General features: G+C 42.8%; 1 protein-coding gene across 1 annotated transcript; it reads left to right on the top strand.

Annotated features, from left to right (window-relative positions):
- Positions 1-34: 34 nt before the first annotated feature.
- Positions 35-22385, top strand: LOC308379322 (vesicle-fusing ATPase-like; the record flags this gene model as incomplete). Its single annotated transcript, XM_080856408.1, has 22 exons — positions 35-94; positions 6022-6039; positions 11434-11519; positions 13797-13896; positions 14132-14171; positions 14286-14452; positions 15200-15307; positions 15393-15468; positions 15691-15846; positions 16412-16611; positions 17088-17253; positions 17453-17527; positions 17728-17915; positions 18455-18550; positions 18873-19029; positions 19186-19319; positions 19557-19623; positions 20383-20462; positions 20727-20861; positions 21329-21442; positions 22024-22079; positions 22355-22385. 22 exons carry the CDS (start codon positions 35-37, stop codon positions 22383-22385), a joined length of 2310 nt encoding a protein of 769 aa, XP_080712534.1.
- Between the last annotated feature and the right edge of the window lie 44 nt (positions 22386-22429).

Here is a 22429-nt window from a genome sequence, read left to right as displayed (position 1 = left end):
ATATCGCTGTCCACTACATCGGTGGTGCTGGTTTATGAATCCACATTCTGAGCTGCATATCTACGCATCAACAAACGCGAAGATGGCGGCCAGGGTAAGCTATTTTAATCTGTGATTTTCCTCCCCTCACCTTCATCAATGCCTTCTAGGAATGGTATTACATGGGACATAATGTCCTACCTTCACCTAGGTTCTAGAGGTTTGCGTCAAGCCTCAAAAAGCCTAACCACTGGCTCTGCGGGAATGTCATCTAATTGCCATTCACAGTTAAAAAAGCGCGTCATTCAAAAATAATGTTAATAATCGAACCTTTACTCGCTTGTTTTATCAAAACATGGAGGCTGACGATTGTGCATTGTCAGGATGGATTGATGTTCTATCTAGGGGGTGGCATGCAAACCCTATTTACTTATGTTATGCTTCTATACGGTGTCAGACGTGACGGCTTAAATTATTCAGGTTGTAAAATGTATTTGTTTATGCTTTAAGCCTATATTTGAATATCTGACGAGAATGAAATAGCCTAATATAACCCTATGTTTATCTACGCAGTCCTCTAGCCGTCACGGTCCATGGCAAACAGCTTTTTGGCTATCTTACTATCGAATTTACGTTTTCTATTTTGAACAGAACATAGGTTATAGTACAGGCTGCAATGACAGCCAGTCCACAATCATGCCTTTTCATTCACTCAATGTTTCTATTCGGGTAGATCTAGTTGTGTTATTTGACTGATCATAACTGAAAAATGCCTTTGTATCGAATTAATTGTCGGTGCTACCTTCAACCAGAGTAGGGTTTAACCTTGGCATGGCTACCAGAAGAGATTAGCTAGGCTACTCTTTTTTCTGTCTAAAGACTGTTATGGTTGCAGTCATCTTGATGCTGACGCTGATCTTGGCATTCGCTTTGGGCTAAAAGCGCATTGTGATATAAAGTCATAGTCGCATTAAAATACATCACTGGACATAACAGTACGTTCCGTGATTTTTAAAGAAATCTGCCTTCCAACGGTGCGTCATTCAAACCAGCTAAATCCTGTTAACCCAACAGGAGTACCGAAATCCGCTGTGAGGCCTAACTCACGTCAAGGTTTCCCCCCACACTAGAGAGGATGCTCTTTTTTTTGTTTGACACCCGCATTGCTTCTGACTGAGACGTTAATTAAAATCTGTTGGCACACCTACATGTTCGTGTTACTGAAGAGATGTTCACTTGCATGAAGTTGTAGCAGGTATCACCACAACATACTGTGCGCTGCAGACTAACCAGCGATGCTGCATCCACTTTAGAATTAATAAACGCACATGTCTGCACGTATATCAGAAGTATAACATGCCCTTCATCTGCCAGACAACATGAAGAGTGTTACTGGACGAGGACCATCTTTCTTGTGCATGTCCTTTCAAACAGCTCCTCGTCCAGTCCACTCTTTATTCCCCTTTATCCATCCCCTGAACTAATATGTGGCAACAGCTGACCAGCTCTCTCAGTCCTCTGAATGAAACGCCACCTTTTATACATGTATTATATGAAGACTCACTCTCAGTATGTCCTTGGCATCATAATATGTCTGCATTTATAGAGACAGAGGAAAAATGTTTAATAATAACAGGTAATGTATAGAGGTCGGTATTTGGGGATAACTGTTATCAATGTAGGTAAGGGAAAGTAGGTCTAGAACAATATTCTATCCAGCTCACAAGGTTCCTTGCAAAAGAAAAAAAGCACAGATTGACTGTTGACAGATGAGTACTGTTTGGACCGATGGACCTCCTCATCTCAGTGTGACCTTCTGAAGTTAGTAACGCAAAGGCAGAGATGATCAAAGCATAACATACATTCCAAAGGTCTGACTTTAAACATGAGATGTATTTTTTTAAATATATTTAAATATTAAAAATTAGTCCAGTCTATGACTCTAGAGTCGTTTTCCCCAGATTACACGTAATCAGACCTAGGGGAAAATAGGAACTCAAGTCCATGTTTAAAAATATGAACTGATAATATACTGTATTTGTGGCAGCAAGCTGGTTCCAGATTCAAATTTGATTTGCTCATCCTGTCTAACAGGGGAAAAATTTTTACCTCAAAAATACATTCATAAAAATACTCATGAGCAAGTTACACAGTTTAACACGGTGCACATTGATTCACCCCTTTCAATCTAGATCAAATCTTTCCTTTTATGAGTAAAACCATTAGAGGCCAGTGCTCTGACTGCCAAAGGGTGGCCAAGTGAAACTTGGCAGTATTGCCTTTCTGTGTGGGAGGACAGGCAGTGTGGGCGTCCACAGACCTATGGTAAAAGGATAGAAAAGACTTGCAAGTCATGCAATACCTTGACTGTCTGACTAAGGCCTGAGTCAAGCCTGCTGCTGAAATAAGTGATGGCAAAGAACCTATTCATGAGTAGATTCATGCTCTTCACCTCTATATTTTAGTGACGTCGTAAAAATGTGTCCTACCGGCCAACCCTGAAACATCACAATCTGGTCCTGGATAAATTGCAGAGTCGGTTGCGAGTTACACAGGAATGTTTTTATGCTTCTAAGATATGTATTGGTTGCCTCTAGGATAGGCTGCACCGATATATCGGGCCGATATTTAACATTTTGGGGATATCGGTATCGGCCATACTTTTTATAAAAAATGTATTTTATACATTCAGGACATACATAAAGGTTACAATGTTCACATTAACAACAACAACAAAACATCCATCCCCTTACACACACACACACACACACACACACACACACACACACACACACGGCCATACTTTCCATAAATTCCCACCGATAAGTTCATATCATTTTCACAACCAATTTTGCAGCCGAGTCAGTGTGTGCCATTTTTAATTTATTTGAGATTTTTTTTTATATATATTTATCGGTTGCACATATTGGTTATCGGCCTCCCATTTTCATAAATATCGGTATCGGTATTGGCCCTGAAAAAACGTTGAAGGACGTATCTGAACATATACTAGAGTCATCATACTGGATGCTGATGAGGGAAACCTATATAGATATTTGGAGAACAAAGGATGATTTAAATTATGTTTGTTTTATATGAAAGATATGAAACATTTCAGTGAGTTCACATATGTGAGTGTGTGTGTGTGTGTGTCCTTCATGGTCCATCAACAAATGAAGTCATTAGCAGTAGGGAAAGGGGACTTACATAATTCCCCTCCCCCTGTTGCTCTCTCTCTCTCTATCTCTCTCTCTCTCTCTCTCTCTCTCTCAATTCAATTCAATACAAATAGCTCTATGACAAAACATTTAAGTCATATTGCCAAAGCATACATATTTTTAAAAAAGAAAGTAAAATATTACATAAAGACAGTACCCAGAACCCCACCCTCTCTCTCACACACGCATACACACACACACACACACACACATGTTCCTTCTCTATTTCCAGATCTATGTATGAATGTGTTAAGATGTGCCAAAGATGACAGGTGTTGACTGGTAGAATATAAGAGAGCACTGGTATGCATGCGTGAGTGTAATCTGTAATCTCTCTGTGTGTGTGTGTGTGTGTTTCCAGAGCTATAGCTCTGAGCTACAGCTATATTTAGGTCCAAACACTCTACCCTTGCAGACACTGTGCAATTCTGCTCAGATGTACGGTGAATGCTACCCCTCTATATCTCCTCCACCTTCTGCTCCTGAGCAATAAAAGGGAAGCCATAATTCACACACGATTGTGACCATGGCCGAAACATAATCACAAAGCCCACCATTGTATGGTGATTTGATGATTGCTCTCTGTTCTCTGACAGCAATGAAGGAACGACCTTCGCTCTGTGTCCTCTCGGTGACCAATGAGAGTCAGAGGGGAGGGGATATGACTGTGCTTAGGGGGGGTGAGAAACAGTGGATGAGTAGTCGGGTGATCGGCCTATGAGACTGAACCTTACTCGGCTTGTGATGCACGTCACGGATGGATCCAAGAGGATTAATTGGCTTATTCTTCTTGTAGAGTTTTCAGTTTGTGGTGGGAGAGCACATGCCTCATTACATGTAGTTAGTCTTATCTGAATCTTCTGAATTCTCACATCGCATTTTTCATGCGAGTGCTAGTATGGTATTATAAAAGCTGAAGGATATGTCTATGTCTCTGTCTGCGGTCTCATTTGAATCCTTTAAACAGGCTGTCTAAATTGATGTTGATACCCTTACACATTGTTATTCAGAAATAACTGTCTGACTTAGTAGGGGGGCTATCTTAGTCTTTCTGCCCAACAAACAAATCAGTTGGTCATAAGGCCTTTTGGTCTACACTGGTAAATGGTCATTGTCTAGAAATGGTTATTGTCTAGGTCAAATTCAAATGGCATGAAACTCAGATGGACTAGGTGTGTGTGTGACTTTGTGAAGAAGAACAGAATCAGCACCATAGCCCTATAATGGTTTAAAACAGTAATGGAATGAATAGGACTATAGGACACTGCAGCTCATCTACAGGCAACAAAAGTCATTATGATTGGCTGTCTGAGGGTGTAGCCTATTAAAAGCCTGTATTGATTTGTTCTTCTACTACCTGAACGGACACTTCCCCTGAGACCCAGGCTCATTAAAAATGGAAAAGAGGATCTCTAGCAGTAGATGTTTTTTTCATGGCATGGAGAAGGAGAACTCAATTGTGTATGGTTTTCCCTGTAGGCGCAGTATGTAAAATATCCATTGTGTAGCACTGTTCATTTGGTCAGTGTTAGTATCAGCAGTTATGGACCTAGAGACATATTTGTCTAGTGTCAAAAGAGCCCATTTTTATATATTTGGAAACGTTGCTAATAATTACATAATTGAAAGAGATCTTTTAGAGGTCTTGCCATGAAACTCAGTCTTTACACTAATGAGTTTCAGTGAAGCATTGAGGTTAACAAGGTTTGTCTCCAGTTGGCCATCATGTGGCAAACTGCGTTGTGGAGCTAACAGAGATAGTTAGCACTGTAAATACCCCATTCAGTTTTGGGTGGCAGTCCATATACTTTACATACAGAACCATGTAGTAGACAATTATGCAAGTAAAATGAATCTACATTTCAAGACAGTAAGAACAGTAAGACAGTAAATACATCTGGTTCCTCCAGGACAACTTCCTAATGCTTAACAGTGATTAGCCGGCTTAGGAAATAAATTTAGAACAATACATGTTCAGGGTAGCCTCAGTAGCCTGAACAAGATTTGGACTGGATTCCAATGATGAACATTACAATGTGCAGTATAAGTTGCTCCCCATTTTCTTATGTGTCAGAGGCCATCCAATGTGTGTAGAGCAACGTGACACGTGACAAAAAGTGGAACAATTGCAAAACAAAAACATAATAATATTAACATTAAATAAAAGCTGTTGAGAAATGTAAAAAAGAAAAGTTCTATAGAGATCCCTACCAGATTGATTGGCATAAAGGACACTGACAAGTTGTATAAAACCTGTTAAATGTCAAACTCTGCTTTTTACAAATACTGATGGTTTCATTGTGTAGCAGCTTTCATAGCAGCTACAAGTTTTGTGCTGTCGGAGGACTGACTGACTGATGGAGAGCTTTATATTGTGTGTCGTGACATTTGTGCATCCACCACATGCATGTGTGCCCCTTTTCCCTTCAGATTTGGGGTCAGGGGCGTGGAGAGGTGCTGGCTGGCCCTGTGCGCCGTGGGCCAAGCCCAGCTACGCCTTTAAGAAGGAGGAGACGGAGTGTGCCTCTGTGATGGCCAAAGTGTGAGAGGCCGGCAAGCCCGGCCCGAGACTGTGTTTTAACCCAAGGCTATGACCCCAACTCTGACTCGCATGCTTCATGCTACACACTGTGCTGCTCAACTAAATGTGAATGGACCTCTACCCTTCACCCCCTCCACCTAACCCTGCCCCCCAACCACCCCCCACCCCCACAACCACCCCACCCCCACCCATACAAGCCTTAAACACAGTGGTCCTGGCTGTTTCTATTCTGTGTCTGACGTCCTCTTCCCCTCCCTCTTGCTTGCGTGCGTCGGCCCCCAGGTCGTAATATTTTTCAAGGTATGTATCTCTTTATGACCAAGAGGTCAGCAACCCTTCTCTGTTGTTCTAGAGCGCCAGACGCCTGTTGCTCGGACTCGTTAGCTTGTGGTTTTTTATTTTTGTTGTTTGATTGCTTGTTTTGGAAAGTCCGCTTCTGTGACAGTAGCTTCAGCTGCAAAAAGAAAAAAAACGCCAGAGACGCCCCATGACACCCCCTTGACCCTGACCCACAACCCCCCACCCCCCCCCCCCCCCCCCCGGCCCCTGACCCAACCCCTGACCCCACCCACACCCCCAGGTTTCGTTAGCAGTACTTGTCAGTGGAGGCCATAGGAAGCTGGTGTTGCAAATCCACGGAGCAGCTTGCAATGCCTAGATGGAGTGTAGACATTGGTTACTGGCTGAGTGGTTCCTGCGGTGGTGGTTGCTTTTCTGCTTTTCTCCCCACTTGCTCAGCAGTAGGATGTCTTTCCTGCCTGGCTGTAGAGCTAGAGACTGACTAGCGTGTCTGTGCTGAGTCTCTGGGCCTGGTGCCAGGGCTGCAGTGCCAATTTTTTGCTCATTCATTTTGTCCAGCCATCTCTCCCTTTTATGTCCAGTGTCTCTCTTTTTCTCTCTCTCTCTCTCTCTCTCTCTCTCTCTCTCTCTACCTCACCATCTATCCACTTCCCTCTTTCTCTTGTTCTCTTCAGTCTCTCACTCACACACTCTATCACTCTCTTTCTCTCAGTCACTCTTTATATTTCTCTAGTATGCTGACAACCTTGCAGTGACGCGCCCTTCTCCCTCTCTCTCAGTCATCGCCTCGCCCCCTCTCTCTTTCAACCTTCCCTATTTGTCCTTCTCTCTCTTCCCCTCTTCCCTCCATCGCTCACTCGCTCTCTCTCTCTCTCACTGGTATGTTGACAGCCTAGTGTCTCAGTGCTGTCTGAAGGACCCCAAAGCTTCTTCCTCCTGGTGCCAAACCCAAACCCTTAAAGGGATTCCTATAACCACGCAGCCCCCTTTCCTCCGGCCAGTTCTCATGGTGGTGCAGTCTGAATTTAATGAGTGCAGATACGCACATTCACTCAGGAAATCGCTGTTATCCCATTTTAGTGGGTAAATGTGCGGTAAAAAAATACTCAATCAGATATGTCGATAATATCACCAGAACAGAACAGAATGTTCCATTTTTGACAACCATTTAAAGGCAACGAAAAATGTCTGGAAAGGTGTTGCTCTAGTTTGCCACCTCCCACCACCCCCCACCCCACCCAAACACTCTCTCTCAATTTTTTTGTCCTCTGTCTTTTCCTTTCATACATTCTGTCTCTGTCCTCCCTACTGTGCTCCTACACAGAAGTAGAAACTATAGATTACCGCCAGGTAAGAGCCGGGCTTGTTGGCATGGTAGTCAGAGCGCACACTTCGCCGCAGTGACATTCTCTCGAATTACTACTGAGGACACTGAGGTCCTGTCCTCTGTATTTGTTTTGATTTTGTATCGTAATAATGGATGCATCTTCGAGCAAATAGCATCAAGTTCAGGATGCGTATGTAGGAAAAAAACTGTAGGGTAATCTTCGCCTGCCTCGAAGCCAAATGACGTGGCAAATTTGAGGCACAGAATCTTCACAATTGTTAGCTGTTCCTCAGGCGGCCCTCGCCCTTCACACCAACCCAACATCATTTGTGACTTTGGTAATTAAAAAAATCTAGCCATGGCCCTTGTCCAATCTTAAGAAACGTTTAACATGGAATGGATGGATGCTGTGGCAGAAAAGGAACGTCATTTCTCTGAATGTCCCTGAAAAAAAGACTCTTCAATGCAGCCAGAAGTAGGGATGAACGATTAATTGCATTTGCGATTAAATCGCGATATGGTAAAACGCGATTTCTAACCGCAATTACAACGTGGTCTAAAAATATATATATATCTTTTTTTTGTTCTTTTTTTTTTTTAAACAGTGGTAAACAGTGGTACATTTTGCACACAGTGTCTAAAGCAGCATAACGGATCAATTGCTAATCGCTAACGAGATGCTAGTGGCTCAAACTAGCGAAATCCCTTCAAATGTGTTTACTTTGACACTATGACAACCTAGTCAGTCAACAACTGTCCTAACACAGTCAAACATTAAGCAAGTGCAACACAAGACAAAGCAAGATGGCAAACAAGCTACTTACTAGATCGGCTAACAGTAAAAACCGGGCAGCTTCAGGCAAACCTACATAACGGAGTCATTTGCCTACGGACCCTGGTATGGCAATGGCACGGAGGCGATTCTCCATATTAAAAGTCATTGTAGCGCCCCAATTTTTTTAAAGATGTTATTTTAAGGTAAAACTGCTTATCCTAACCCTAACCCTGAAGTACAATTACTGCAAAACGGCACTTTAAAAAGTGTTTATACTTACAATGACTTTGTTTACATTGTTTAAATGCACAGTGGCAAAGCCACCGATTTGTTTCTGTAATGAGCAGTTAAATAAAAATGTAAAATTACGGTAAGAATATTTTACACTAAATGTATCTAATATTATGTTGGTCATATTTAAATCATTCATTACTTTTTGTTGGGGAAAAAAGAGGATAACATTAAAAAAATCACATATTAAATCGCAATCGCAATATTTGGGGGAAAAATCGGAAATAGATCATTTGCCCAAATCGTTCAGCCCTTGCCAGAAGAGTCTGCTGTTTCTTAATTATATCTTGTTGTTAGTCTTCACAACTATACCTTGGCATTCTGTGGGTAGGTTTCTGTTCATCAAGATTACACCCTTCTCAAGTTTCATATGAACCACATCTGTCTATCTGTCTATTCTCTCTAGTCCTGATACTGCCTATAAAGTTTCATGCAAAGGTTTTCAGCAGGTGCAGAATGCCTGAGCACATATACTGATTTTACATAAAACAAGCCCCTGCGTTGTTCCAGTAACTGCGCTCCCTGGCTTGTAATGTTCCCTTGCTGTCCATCACTGCTTGTGTTGTCTCCACTCGTGTTTATGTCCGTCTGTCTGTCTGTCTGTCTGTCTGTCTGTCTGTCTGTCTGTCTGTCTGTCTGTCTGACTGTGTTATTGAGCTTGTTCCTCAGCTGCTCTCTCCTCTGTTGTATTCCTTCCTTCACTTCTCTAACAATCTGCCTATTGCCTTGTATGAGCTACTTTGGTGGAGTTTTGATTTATTTTATGTGGCATGTGTTTTCTGCATGTGTCCTGATGGGATGTCTCTGTTAGTTGTACTGGATGTGCTGTGTTGTGCTATGCTGTGCAACCCTGTGCTTTGGTCTTGAGCGTGTCAGTGCTGGGCTGTTTGGCTGGCTGTGATGGGCAGCAAGTCTGAGTGTGTGAACTAAGGTGTGGTGCTGCTGCCGCATTCCTCAAGCTGCTTGCTCTGCCTCCCTTCCTCTCCCCGTGTCATTGGTTGCCATGGTGTCCTCTTTGACTTAGAATTTTTATTTTTAAAGCGTATAAAAAACGGTGTCATTGCAGAATGAGCTGTACTTTGTTTTGCATGGTATGCATGGTCTTCGTGTGTTGCTAGGAGATGGTTTTGCAGTGTTGTGAATAGAACATTCATACCAGGAGCAGCTGGTATTGGAAGTACATTTCTCTCTCTGTAAATGTCTTTTTTTTTGTGGTTCAATATAAAACAAATATACTGTCTTTGAAGCACGAAAATTGGACTTCCTCATACATATTACATACATGTACATATATTTACATACCTGATACATATATATTATACAAATAGAGTCCATAAACAGTCTTTTGCACATGGATAATTCTCACTGATTACTCACTGATCGCTTAGGAGCCTATGATGGCTTTTAATGTCTGTAAAGTCTTAAATGTACTTCCGCGGACATGGCTACGTTTAGGTCCGGGCACAGTGCGCTTGGCGCAAATGTCATTACCAGTATGGTCCACACGGACGGTCCATGCAGCACCAGAATTTGGTGTCTGCGCAGACTTGTGCACGTAGACTGCGCATGGGCATGCATGTTTTAAAGCACTGGCTCATGGTCATGAGAAAACTAAATCCATTTTTAGGTTATTTATTCATTTAGAAGACGCTTTTATCCAAAGTGACTTACACTACAGAACCACATTTGTATTAGTAAGTTTGCTCCCTGGAAACAAAACTACTGGAGACCCGCTGATAAAATGAGAGTTATGTTCGTTTCATGCTTCAGCAAATCACAGCTGATTAGATAACCAGCAACGGTATTTTAACGTTTACTATCGCTATTTAGATAGAAAAGTGAATGGAAGGGGCAGAGAAAACTATAGACCTCTTAGAAATAACGATGTAGAGATATTATTTTAAACACTGTGATTGCGCTAAAAAACGTGTCTACATCGGCAAAACTAGTATACCTCAGAGACACAAATGCGCATTTTTGGAGTATACTTTCATAAAGAAGACCTATTATGCTTGTATGGGTTTTCCTCTCCTTGAATGTGTTAAATAGCCTTTTTGTATGTAAACAGCCTGCAAAGTTACAAAGCCCAAAGTACATGCCCAAAGTAGTAACTCTCTCCCACCAAAACCACTCTGAAACACTTTGTTGGAATTACAGCCCTTTCCCATTATTACAAGATGGCCCAATCACCTATCACAATCCTTACTGCCACTCCTAGCTGATCAGTCATAGTCACACTGGGCAAATCAGGAGGAGGGTCTTAGAGACACTAAAATAAGGTTTCAGACAGGGTGAATGTTTTTGAAATATGGAAGCATGTAAATCTACCCAAGTAAACATAAAATTATGAACATTGAAAATTAGCATAATAGGTTCTCTTTAAGGCCTTATGCCTCTGTGTGTTGTGTGTTAAGTCAAAGCGAATGACACATTCTTCCTATTGTGATACGGCTTGAATGAGTCTTGAGTAAAACTCTGAAGCAAACTGCCATGGGTCCTCATGACTTATGGGAAATGTAGTCCCACTGAGGAGTATAAGCAAAGTGCCATGCGGGAATAGAGTATGTATAGAGCACAAACATACAGAATATATATAGGGTTTAGTATAGGAGCAAGAAATCCACAAACTGAATAATCAAATGAAAGTAATACCCATATGGCCATCAGTATTTTGACAGCTTTAAGATACAGTAGGTTTGGCTTTGTTGCTTTTAGAGCATGAAAATGTGTTCTTTAACGATGCAGTCATTAAAAACAGCTGCACTGAGTCTGTCAAAAATGTCTGTCTCACCTGCAAGTATCTGTTTCATATGGTTTTGTTTGAGCCTAATGGTTGATCTCCTCGGTGTGTGTTACACTGAAGTGTCCATCGTGGGGATATTATTGTTTCTGGAAGTTTATGGAAATGGTTTGCTGAGGAAGGATGGAGAGAACGTATCCTAACCTTTTACCTTTAACTTTAACAAATGATTCCCCCCCCCCCCCTCTCCCTGTCCCTTAGACAATGCAAGCGGCGCGGTGCCCCACCGACGAGCTGTCTCTGACCAACTGCGCGGTGGTGAGTGAGAAGGACCTCCAGTCTGGACAGTAAGTCACATTTGTTTTCTCTTTCATTCCTCTCACATTCCCTGTTTCCTGATGGTGACATTCACTGTTTGCCCACCGGAGACACTGAAGGATGTAATTTCAGCATTTGACACTGGTTCAGATCTGGCCCAGATTTGGCCCTGTTTCTGCTCCACCCGGGTCCGTGTCATTTTCAGGGGCCGGGTCTCTTTCCTGACGCTAGCTTCAAGTTGAGAAGCTTCCGTGTAAGTAGCAGACTCAGGGTCAGTTCCAGCAGAGCTCTCCTGTCTTAGCACAACATCAGGGTCAAAAAAGGGTTACGATTTCAGCTTCCTCTCCTGACACATTACAGCTGTTGCCAGAATAACAGATGTGATATTCAGATGTGTATCTGAAATGAACCCAAACCCAGCAGAGCGGCACCAGATTTGGACCAGATCTTCCCCAGTGTCAGGTGCTGAGTAGGTTCATCTGGCACACTGTGTGTGTGTGCGTGTGTGTGTGTGTGTGTGTGTGTGTGTGTGTGTCTGTATATCCTTGGGCTGCTGATTCAGAATGGATGGTAACACAGACTGACAACAGCTGCCACTGTGCCTCCAGATCCACTACATGTGAAAAGGATAGAGAGAGACAGTGCAATGTCATTATGGCATGTGTGTGTGTATGTATGTTTGCCTGTGTGTGTGTGTGTGTGTGCCTGTGTGTGCCTGTGTGTGTGTGTGTGTGTGTGTGTGTGTGTGTGTGCGTGTGCCTGTTTGTGTGTGAGTATGTATGTGAGTTTGTTTGGGTGTCCCTCAATGTGCCGATACAGCATTCCTCTCAAGTGGGGAAAGCCTGATCCATTATTGTTGCCAACCTGCTTACAGTGCAGTCTGCCAGGCAGGTTTATGGGTGGGTGTTCCCAGGTAGAGCGTAGGCTAAAGCTCCTCTTATTAGGGTTTTAACGAAAAGTTACTGTCAGTCTCTTACATGTTATCTGTCTTTGACATCATTAAACCGTGGGTCTGTCTGTGTGTGTGTATGTGTGCGTGTGTGTGCGTGTGTGTGTGTGTGTTAGAAAGACAGCAATACAGATACCTACAGATATCTTTGCACTGAAAAATTGAGTGGAAAAGAACACTCCCAATGAGAGATCACTACTATCCATCCCCCCTGGATGACGTTCTCTCTCGCTCCCCGGCCCTTCCTCATCTCCCTCTGAGCATAATCCCTCGCTCATCTGAAATTAGCCAGACCCATAATCCCTTGTGGCTGTGACAAGCCAAGAGGGTTGCACCAGGGACTTCCTGTTTGTCTGATTGTTCCCTTCATAGCTTACATAACCAGGCTGATTTGATTATTTCCAACAGGGCTCTTCTGCATTGTAAATGCCAGTCACTGAAATGCAACAGCTACTATGTGGGACATGTTTAAAAATTAGGAGACAGGGTTTTTTGGCATTTTGTGTGCAGTTCATACACTGTTCGTTCAGATAAAAATGTGATCATTTGGGTGTGGTGTATTCTGGCCTCTCTCTTTTTATTCAGAGCACGTTCTGCCTTTATTACTGACATGATGAAGAGGTGCAGTCTGCGGTGCCCAGTGTGTGTGTGTGTGTGTGTGTGTGTGTGTGTGTGTGTGTGTGTGTGTGTGTGTGGGTGGGTGGGTGTACATGCTTATGTGCATACGGGTGTGTCAGCACTGCTTGCCCACTGCAGCAGGACTGTGAGAGAGTGTGTGTGAGTATGTGTTTGTGTGTGTGTGTGTGTGTGTGTGTGTGCGTGTGTGTGTGTGCGTGCGTGTGCGTGTGCGTGTGTGTGTGTGTGTGTGTGTGTGTGTGTGTGTGCATGCTTATGTGCATACGGGTGTGTCAGCACTGTTTGCCCACTGCAGCAGGACTGTGAGAGAGTGTGTGTGAGTATGTGTTTGTGTGCGTGTGCGTGTGTGTGTTTGTCTGTGTATGTGTCTATGTGCGTGTGTGTGTGTGCAGTGTGTGCCCATTGCAGCAGGACTGGGAGAGACTGCAGTTGTGCGTGTGTGTGTGTGTGTTTGTATGGTATTGTAAGATTTTTAGAATTTCCCAACCTTAAATATGAATTGTAATTTTTAAAATTCAAGTGAAAGACATTTTCCATCCACTGTCATTCTTACAAGTATGCCACGAAGCAACTGATTATGATTCAACTCAGACTCTGATCTGACTCTGATCTACTGTGAATACAGACTCAGCTGTTCTCCAGGATCCTGACCCTCAGGAAAATAACATCTTTGAAGAACTTTAAGAACTTTTAAAGGTTCTTGTTTCTTTCCCTCATGTAGGCATGTGACGGTGAAGACCGCACCCAACCACAAGTTTGTGTTTACCACCAAGAGCCACCACACTGTGACACCAGGCACCATCGCCTTCAGTTTACCCCAGGTGAGGGAGTATGTGTGTGTGTGTGTGTGTGTGTGTGTGTGTGTGTGTGTGTGTGTGTGTGTGTGTGTGTGTGTGTGTGTGTGTGTGTGTGTGTGTGTGTGTGTCTATTCACGATGGGATGCTGGACATGCTCTTGTTAGCATATAATTGTATCTATGGAGGGATATTGATGGCACTCTCTGTATGTATTTTAATGATATGTGTGTTCTCTATCCTTCTCTGCTTCTTCCTTCAGAGAAAATGGGCTGGTTTATCCATTGGACAAGAAGTGGAAGGTAATTATTCCACACACTATGACACTCTTCAACAAATTTCTTCAAGTATCTTCTACACCGGATACATTCCTCCTGATGTCTAACAAGGTCTTTCGTTCCGTCTGTGTCTGTCAGTGGCCAACTACAACTTTGACAAGGCTAAGCAGTGTATCGGCCTCATTTCACTCGAGATCGACTTCCTGCAGAAGAAGAGCACAGACACCAGCCCCTATGACTCGGACAAGATGGCCAGTGAGTTCATCCAACAGTTCAACAACCAGGGCTTCTCCGTGACCCAGCAGGTATGAATGACTGCAGGGTAATGGCATGGATACAGCACCATGTGGGACCTGACGGTATATTTCATTGTGGTGCATTGATACTAGATTAGATTAGATTAGATTCAACTTTATTGTCATTGCATAGAGTACAAGTACTGAGGCAGCGAAATGCAGTTAGCATCTAACCAGAAGTGCAAAAGCAGAAGAGTGCAGAGTATGTGCATATGTACAGTGGTAATATAAAAATAGATAAATAGGATATATACAGTATGATATAAGATATAAGTGGAATGAACAGTAAGAAGAATAGCGGGGATTAGTGCAGATGTGATATAGGGATATACATGTATGCATTTAATTACCGGTAGTTAGTTTCTGTATAACTTGTCATCACATGATGTGTTTGAAGTTAGGGTTATGATTAATGACATTTAATTAAGTGTGCGTCATGAAATGATACTGTGTTACCTACTGTTGTCTGGGTATCAGACTGGTGTATCGTGTTACTACGCATCCAAAAATGCTTAGATTCTAGAATTGTTTTAGATGACTGTTTTGTTTTATGATGGTAGACTACGGGCCTCAAGTGCTTATACAGTATATGCACTCTCTGCAAATATGCAAATGTATGCCTACATTTAAGTGTTGTGTGAGTGATGGTGTTAAAGACTACATCATGTAGTCGAATTTGAACGCTAACACAAACCCTATATAACACAAGCCTCTGCATATCCTCTGACACTATTGGATCTATGTAATCCCCCACAGTTGGTGTTCAGTTTCTGCGACAAGCTCTTTGGCATAACAATCAAGGATATTGAGGGCATGGATCCCAGCATCCTGAAAGGGGAGCCGGCTTCTGGAAAAAAGCAAAAGGTATCGGAAGCTGCATGACTGCACATGGTGTAAATGCACTGTTAGCACAAACCAATGGCAATGACCCATTCCTTCCACTTTGCAGATTGAAGTTGGCCTATTGGTGGGAAACAGTCAGGTGATGTTCGTGAAGGCAGAGACCTCCTGCCTCACACTAGTGGGTAGGTTTTACGCATACTTGTATCAAATTACTTTTTGATATGAACATTAACCTTACCACCATAATCAGTTACAACATGCATCAAGCAAATGCTGTATCATCATATCCAAGATGGTGGAATGTTTTACATAGAGCGCACTATAATTTAAAAATATCTTTAGAAGGATATAACATGTATCCTTATATCAAGTCCTTGTTATGATTTGGTTTTGTTGACCTTCAGGGAAGGCTAAGGCCAAAGAAGCCCGTCAAACCATCATTAACCCTGACTTCAACTTTGAGCGTATGGGCATCGGTGGTCTGGATAAGGAGTTCTCAGACATCTTCCGCAGGGCCTTCGCCTCTCGTGTCTTCCCCCCAGACATTGTGGAACAGATGGGTAGGATAACTAGCTTCATCATTTTCTATGTATATATTTGCATTGGTTAGTTATTCAGGGCTTTCTTGTTTTCTCACTGTCCCTCTCTCAGTCTTTTATAGCTCTAATTTGAGGGTGGTTAGAAGGAATTTAAATATCGGCCATGAGTATCAAAATACTCCTAAAGTTAAGGTAGGCTGTTAGCTAGTTAGCGTGCTTACATTCACATGAATCTAACATGCTAACTAGCTAGTGAGCCACTAGAGAGACATATTGAAAGAGCACATGGATGGTATGGCCACACTCACACTAGATTTAGTTGTCTCTATTTGCTTTTAGCTCTCTCATCATCTATCAGAATGTCTTTACCAGCACAGTGTTTCTTTGTTTTGTTCCAGTAAAGATAAAGCATACATTCTGATCAGAATATGTTCCCCAGGCATTAAACCCATGAGTTGGGTGTTGTTTGCACGTTGCTTTACCACCTGAGCTTCAGGAACACTCTTTTACTTTCCTTATCTCTCCCCTACACCTCTTTCTCTCTCTCCCTCTCTCTCTCTCTCCCGCCCTCTCTCCCTCTTTCCAGGCTGTAAGCACGTGAAGGGCATCCTGCTGTTCGGGCCACCTGGTTGTGGTAAGACCCTGATGGCCAGGCAAATTGGCAAGATGCTGAACTCTCGCGATCCCAAGGTGGTCAACGGCCCTGAGATCCTCAACAAGTTTGTGGGAGAGTCGGAGGCCAACATCAGGAAGCTGTTCGCAGAGGCCGAAGAGGAGCAGAAGAGGGTGAGACACACAAGTTAGAGAAGAGGCTGAGACACACACATTAGAGTAGAGGGTGTGACACACACGTTTGAGAAGAGGGTCAGACACACAAGTTAGAGAAGACTGGCCAAGTAGCACCATAGGTTCTCATAGACTTGCAGGATTACCCAGTTCTACCCTCACTACAGAATAACCATGGGAAGGGCTCCGCTACGATCTCCATAAAAATAGCCATACCCATTTTTGAAATACTAAATAGCACGGCCTCCTTTCTCTGCTTTTTGGCTAAGTTGTAGTATAACATGAAAATACTATAGCTTTTAATGAACTGGGTAGGTCTCGTAATTGCATTGTTAAACAGCAGAACATTTGTAAACATTGTCATTGGTAAACAACTCACAACATTTATAAACATTGTCATTGGTAAACAACTCACGACATTTATAAACATTGTCATTGGTAAACAACTTACAACATTGTCTGTCTGCTCCTGGTAGCTGGGTGCCAACAGCGGCTTGCACATCATCATCTTTGACGAGCTGGACGCCATCTGCAAGCAGAGAGGCACGGCCGGCGGCAGCACGGGCGTGCACGACACCGTCGTCAACCAGCTGCTGTCCAAGATCGACGGCGTGGAGCAGCTTAACAATATCCTGGTCATCGGTATGTATTATATGTGTGTTATGTATGTTTGTGCACGCGTGTGTGGGTGTTATGTATGTGTGTGTGTGTGTGTGTGTGTGTGTGTGTGTGTGTGTGTGTTTCTGTATGTGTGTGCATACTGTATGTGTGCGCCTGTGTGTGTTGGTTACGGCACTCCTAGGTTGGTTACCGTCTCTCTCTCTCTCTCTGTCTTCTTCAGGCATGACCAACAGACCTGACCTGATTGATGATGCTCTTATGCGACCTGGCAGGTTTGAGGTCAAGATGGAAATTGGTGAGTCTAACAGACTGTGTGTTTGACTGTCTGATACATTGTGAGAAAATGTCTTCATGTTGCTTTTGGTTGTTTAGATAAACGGACATGTAGACATGTGTGTGCATAACAGTAGACACAGGAACTATGTGTCAGAGTTGTATTTTTAACTCCATGTCTCTCTCTCTCTCTCTCTCTCTCTCTCTCTCTCTCCCTCGCAGGTCTCCCTGATGAGAAGGGCCGTTTTCAGATCCTGAATATCCACACAAACAAGATGAGAGAGTTCAAGCTGCTGGCTGGTGATGTGGACGTCAAGGAGCTGTCAATTGAGACCAAGAACTTCAGTGGTGCTGAGCTGGAAGGTCTCGTCAGAGCTGCCCAGTCCACCGCTATGAACCGCCACATCAAGGTCAGACCCAGTGGTCCAAACCTTACAGCACAATTAAATTCTTCAGTCAACCAAATAATCAATAGATTAATCAGTCATTTAGTCAATAAGTCAATCAGTCGATCAACCAACAAATCAACAAACCAAAATGATCAGTTATCAATGAACCAATAAATCGATCAATCAGTCAGTCAGTTAATCAGTCAATGCATCTATTCCTCTGTATGTACATAACACACCAGCCTATTGTTGTGATTGCTGTGACAAGATAAGATCAATTTTGTGACACTGAGATGGATATCACTGGCTGTAAGAGTGGCCAAAAGCCAGCCTGCCAATCCCTCTGCCTGTCCTGCTGTTCCAGGTGTTTAATGTTAGACAACATTTATTTCCTAAATTGTTTAAACACACAAAAAAAAAACAATCACTGATACTCACTTATGATTAGATGACTGCAACTTATACTGATAGATAAGATGGATGGTTGGGTGAATGGTCTCTATACTCTATTTCTCTCTATTTAATCTCTATTTCTGTCGTATTTAATTCACAAAAAACAGGCTACAGCCACTGTGGAAGTGGACATGGAGCGTGCTGAGAAGCTGCAAGTCACCCAGTCCGACTTCTTAGGATCCCTAAACAATGACATCAAGCCTGTAAGCATTCTTTCATTCATTCATTCATTCATACATTCATTCCTTCATTCATTCAGCCAGTAAGTTAATCAATTATTCAATTATTCAGTCATTCAATTATTGATTCATTCATTTGCCTCTTTCATTCTCACTCATATGTTTATCAACATTATAGTTATATATAATTATTAATCAACAACATCTTAAATAAAAATACATTCTGAATGAATAATAGCGATCATGCATTAGTTTTGGCTATTAATAGATATCTGAAGCATATCAGGTCAAAGGTCGTACCACACTCATGTGCCATCCTCCTCTTCCCTGCATGTCCATGCTGTAGGCTTTTGGTACGAACCAGGAAGACTACTGCAGCTACATCATGAATGGCATCATCAAGTGGGGCGACCCAGTCACTCGTGTTCTGGATGACGGAGAACTCCTGGTGCAGCAGACCAAGAACAGTGACCGTACACCCCTTGTGACTGTCCTGCTGGAGGGTAGGCAGGATCCACACACACACACACGCACACATACATAGACACACATGTTTGCACACATACAAACTCATGCATACACACACACACATTCTTATATTTATTTTTATAAGTGCCATTGTGCCATATTGTCTCTCAATTCCCATGCTCCACTGACAGGACCGCCCGGCAGTGGTAAGACTGCCCTGGCTGCCAAGATCGCAGAGCAATCTGAGTTCCCCTTCATCAAGATCTGCTCTCCAGACAAGATGATTGGTCACTCTGAGATCTCCAAATGCCATGCCATCAAAAAAGTGAGTCATGTTGGAGGGAGAAAGAAAAGTGAAATTTGGAAGAAGAAAAAAAAGACAATTTCGATGGAAAATATGAGTACAAATGAGTGCGAACTGATTTTATGATTTTATAACAGATCATATAGTGTCAATTATTTACCCATGGACCATTGTAATGTTGTGATCAGAGCCAGTTTAGCATGACTGGGTCTTGAGCCCAGCTAGATATCTAATTGAGTAATTGTTTTCTTTTCACAGGTTTTTGATGATGCTTGCAAGTCACAGCTGAGCTGTGTGGTTGTGGATGACATTGAGCGCCTGCTGGGTGAGCTAACATGCCTGTTCTCTGTGCCTCGAACAGACCCACGCAGACACATACCCTCTCTCTCTCTCTCTCTCTCCCTCTCTCTCTCTCTCTCTCTCTCTCTGTCTTTCTCTCTCTCTCTCTCTCTCTCTCTAGACTAGTCAAATATTCACTTTACTTGAATTCATTAGCTATAAAAACACTGGAATGCATATAATAAAAAGCATAATGAAGCAAACATGGTTAAGCCATAATGTGTAACAGAAAACACTTTGAGGAATATTAACAAATTGTAAAGATATATTAATGTTAAGTAGATACATCAAGGGGTTGTCTCCCCCCTACCAACCAATGAAGAATGAATTAAGGGAGTCTGTTGAAGCCCGTAAATGTTTTGCTGAATTTGAGATGAACTTGTCAGCATACTTTCAGGAACTCGTGAGGTAGTCGTGTTTCTCAGTGAAGAACAAACTCAGTCGAAACTAGAAAAAGACCATGAACCGTGAATCCACCTCCTAATTAGGAGAAAGTGTGCCACATCCCCCTGTGGTAATCTAACTCTGCTTGGCCTGGTTAGCGGTGCTGTGTCTGCTGGGAGTCCTCATTAGAGTCCTCTGTTTACCACACAGTAGAGAGCCCCAACTACCTAAGCACTGACACCTACAATATCGTTTGTCGCCTTTACAATAAAGGGGTTATGATGTTGCAGGATGGATGACATAAATCTTTCAAACTGTTGATGATGGGAATAATCTGCTCATGGTAACTGTCATTCCACAGACTACGTGCCCATTGGACCCCGGTTCTCAAACCTGGTTCTACAGGCTCTACTGGTTCTGCTCAAGAAAACACCCCCGAAAGTGTGTATTCAATTGTGTGTGTGTGTGTGTGTGTGTTTGTGTGTGTGAGAGAGAGTATAGCCTTGGATTGATTTATGTGGATTCATGATATCACTTTGCAGTAAACTCCATAGTTGAGACATTTGGATGTGTGCACTTCTAGCGTAAATGTCTTACAACCTTTCTATTTCAATTCTGTATCTGTGCATGTGTGTCTGCCTGGTGCGTGCGCGTGTGTGCGTGCGTGCGTGTTCTTCTGCTAATGTTCTCTGCTGACCATCACAGGGTCGTAAGCTGTTGGTGATCGGTACAACCAGCCGTAAGGACGTGCTGCAGGAGATGGAGATGCTGGATGCCTTCAGCACCACCATCCACGTGAACAACATCTCCACCGGAGAGCACCTGATGGAAGCTCTGGAGGTCTGTGACTCTGTTTCTTGCTTAATCTCTCTCTTTCTTTTGCTCTCCTCTTCTGTCTGCCTTTTTCTTTCTCTCTTTCCTGCCCTCTCTTTCCTGCCCTCTCTTTCCTGCCTTCTCTCTCCTGTGTGTGTGTGTGTGTGTGTGTGTGTGTGTGTGTGTGTGTGTGTGTGTGTGTGTGTGTGTGTGTGAGTGTGTATGAGTGAGTGTGTGTATGTGTGCTATATCTATGGCTTGATCTTTATTCCATGTGTATTTCTAGTAAACCAATACAATACATAATGCAGATGCCATACAAAATCAAAAAATATAGTTTAATTTAAAGAATGAACACTTTAATGAATAAATGACAATTTCAAATAAAAAACAGCAACTGAGTTCCTCCATTGAAACAAACAGCCTGTTTCTCCTGGCCCCTTTCCATGTTCTTTGGTTAGTGATGGATCCCCTATTCTTAATGTCCCCTCCAGCTTCTGGGCAACTTCTCGGAGCCCGAGCGGGCCACCATTTCCAAGCAGGTGAAGGGGAAGAGGGTCTGGATCGGAATTAAGAAGCTCCTCATGCTCATCGAGATGTCCCTACAGGTGAGCTGGACCAGGCCAGGTTGAGCCAATCCAAACCAAACCAAACCAAACCAAACCAAACCAATTCTTTTAATAACAACATCAATAGACTTTTAGAATAGAATAAACAGGAGCTTTATGAAGACACTCATCAGAGGGTCCTTTTGTTGAATTTATGATCACTCACCACATTAATACTGATTTTTTATTGGAAAAGCATTGTGCTAGACAATCTTTTAGGCCTGTGTCCCATTGCAATACAGTGCTACACCCTCCTACTACACAGAGTATAGTCATTGGCTATTTAACATGTATTTATCCATAAGTGTGAAATTATGGGAGGTGAGAAGTCATTAGACTATCTGAATATTCTGCTCCATTTTAATCTCCTGGACCTCTTGTGTATGTGTAGTCATATGTATAGCGTGTGAAGGCCTAGCCATAATTGGTTAAGCATTTGCCAGTTTGAAATTGGCAGCAGCTTGATTTATTGGTAAGTGTTGCAATTCACTTAGAAAAGCAATGATATTTAGTTTATTGCTCTCTCTCTCTCTCGCTCTTTCCCTCTCTCTCTCTCTCTCTTTCCCTCACCCTCTCTGTAGATGGAACAGGAGTACAGAGTCAGCAAGTTCCTGCAACTGTTAAGAGATGAGGGAGCGTAAGTGTCGTTATTCCGCCTGTTTAATATTCAGCTGACCATGACTCATCACATTCTCACTAAGTCATTACCTCTTGCCTGTCAACTCTGTTCTGCTGTTGTGTCTATTAGTTCTGTTTTGCAAACAGATCTTTTTTACAAGGTACAGTATCTGTGTGTGCTCATGTTCTCCATTGGAAGCTATGATGACTCTGGTTTGAAATGGAAGTCTTCTGCTCTACTACGATGCCAAAATGTCCGCCTGGTCGATTTGACCATCTATTCTGTTCCACTAGGATGGACGACGGCAATCAGATTCGAGTATAGGGCCCTTTGTCTCACTGCACAGTTCTGCCAAATGTGTCCTGTAT

Source organism: Sprattus sprattus, assembly GCF_963457725.1.
Source record: "Sprattus sprattus genome assembly, chromosome: 18".
NCBI classification, from domain to species: Eukaryota; Metazoa; Chordata; class Actinopteri; order Clupeiformes; family Clupeidae; genus Sprattus; species Sprattus sprattus.
Note: the sequence above shows the minus strand (reverse complement) of the source record. Positions and strands in the feature narration are given on the sequence as shown.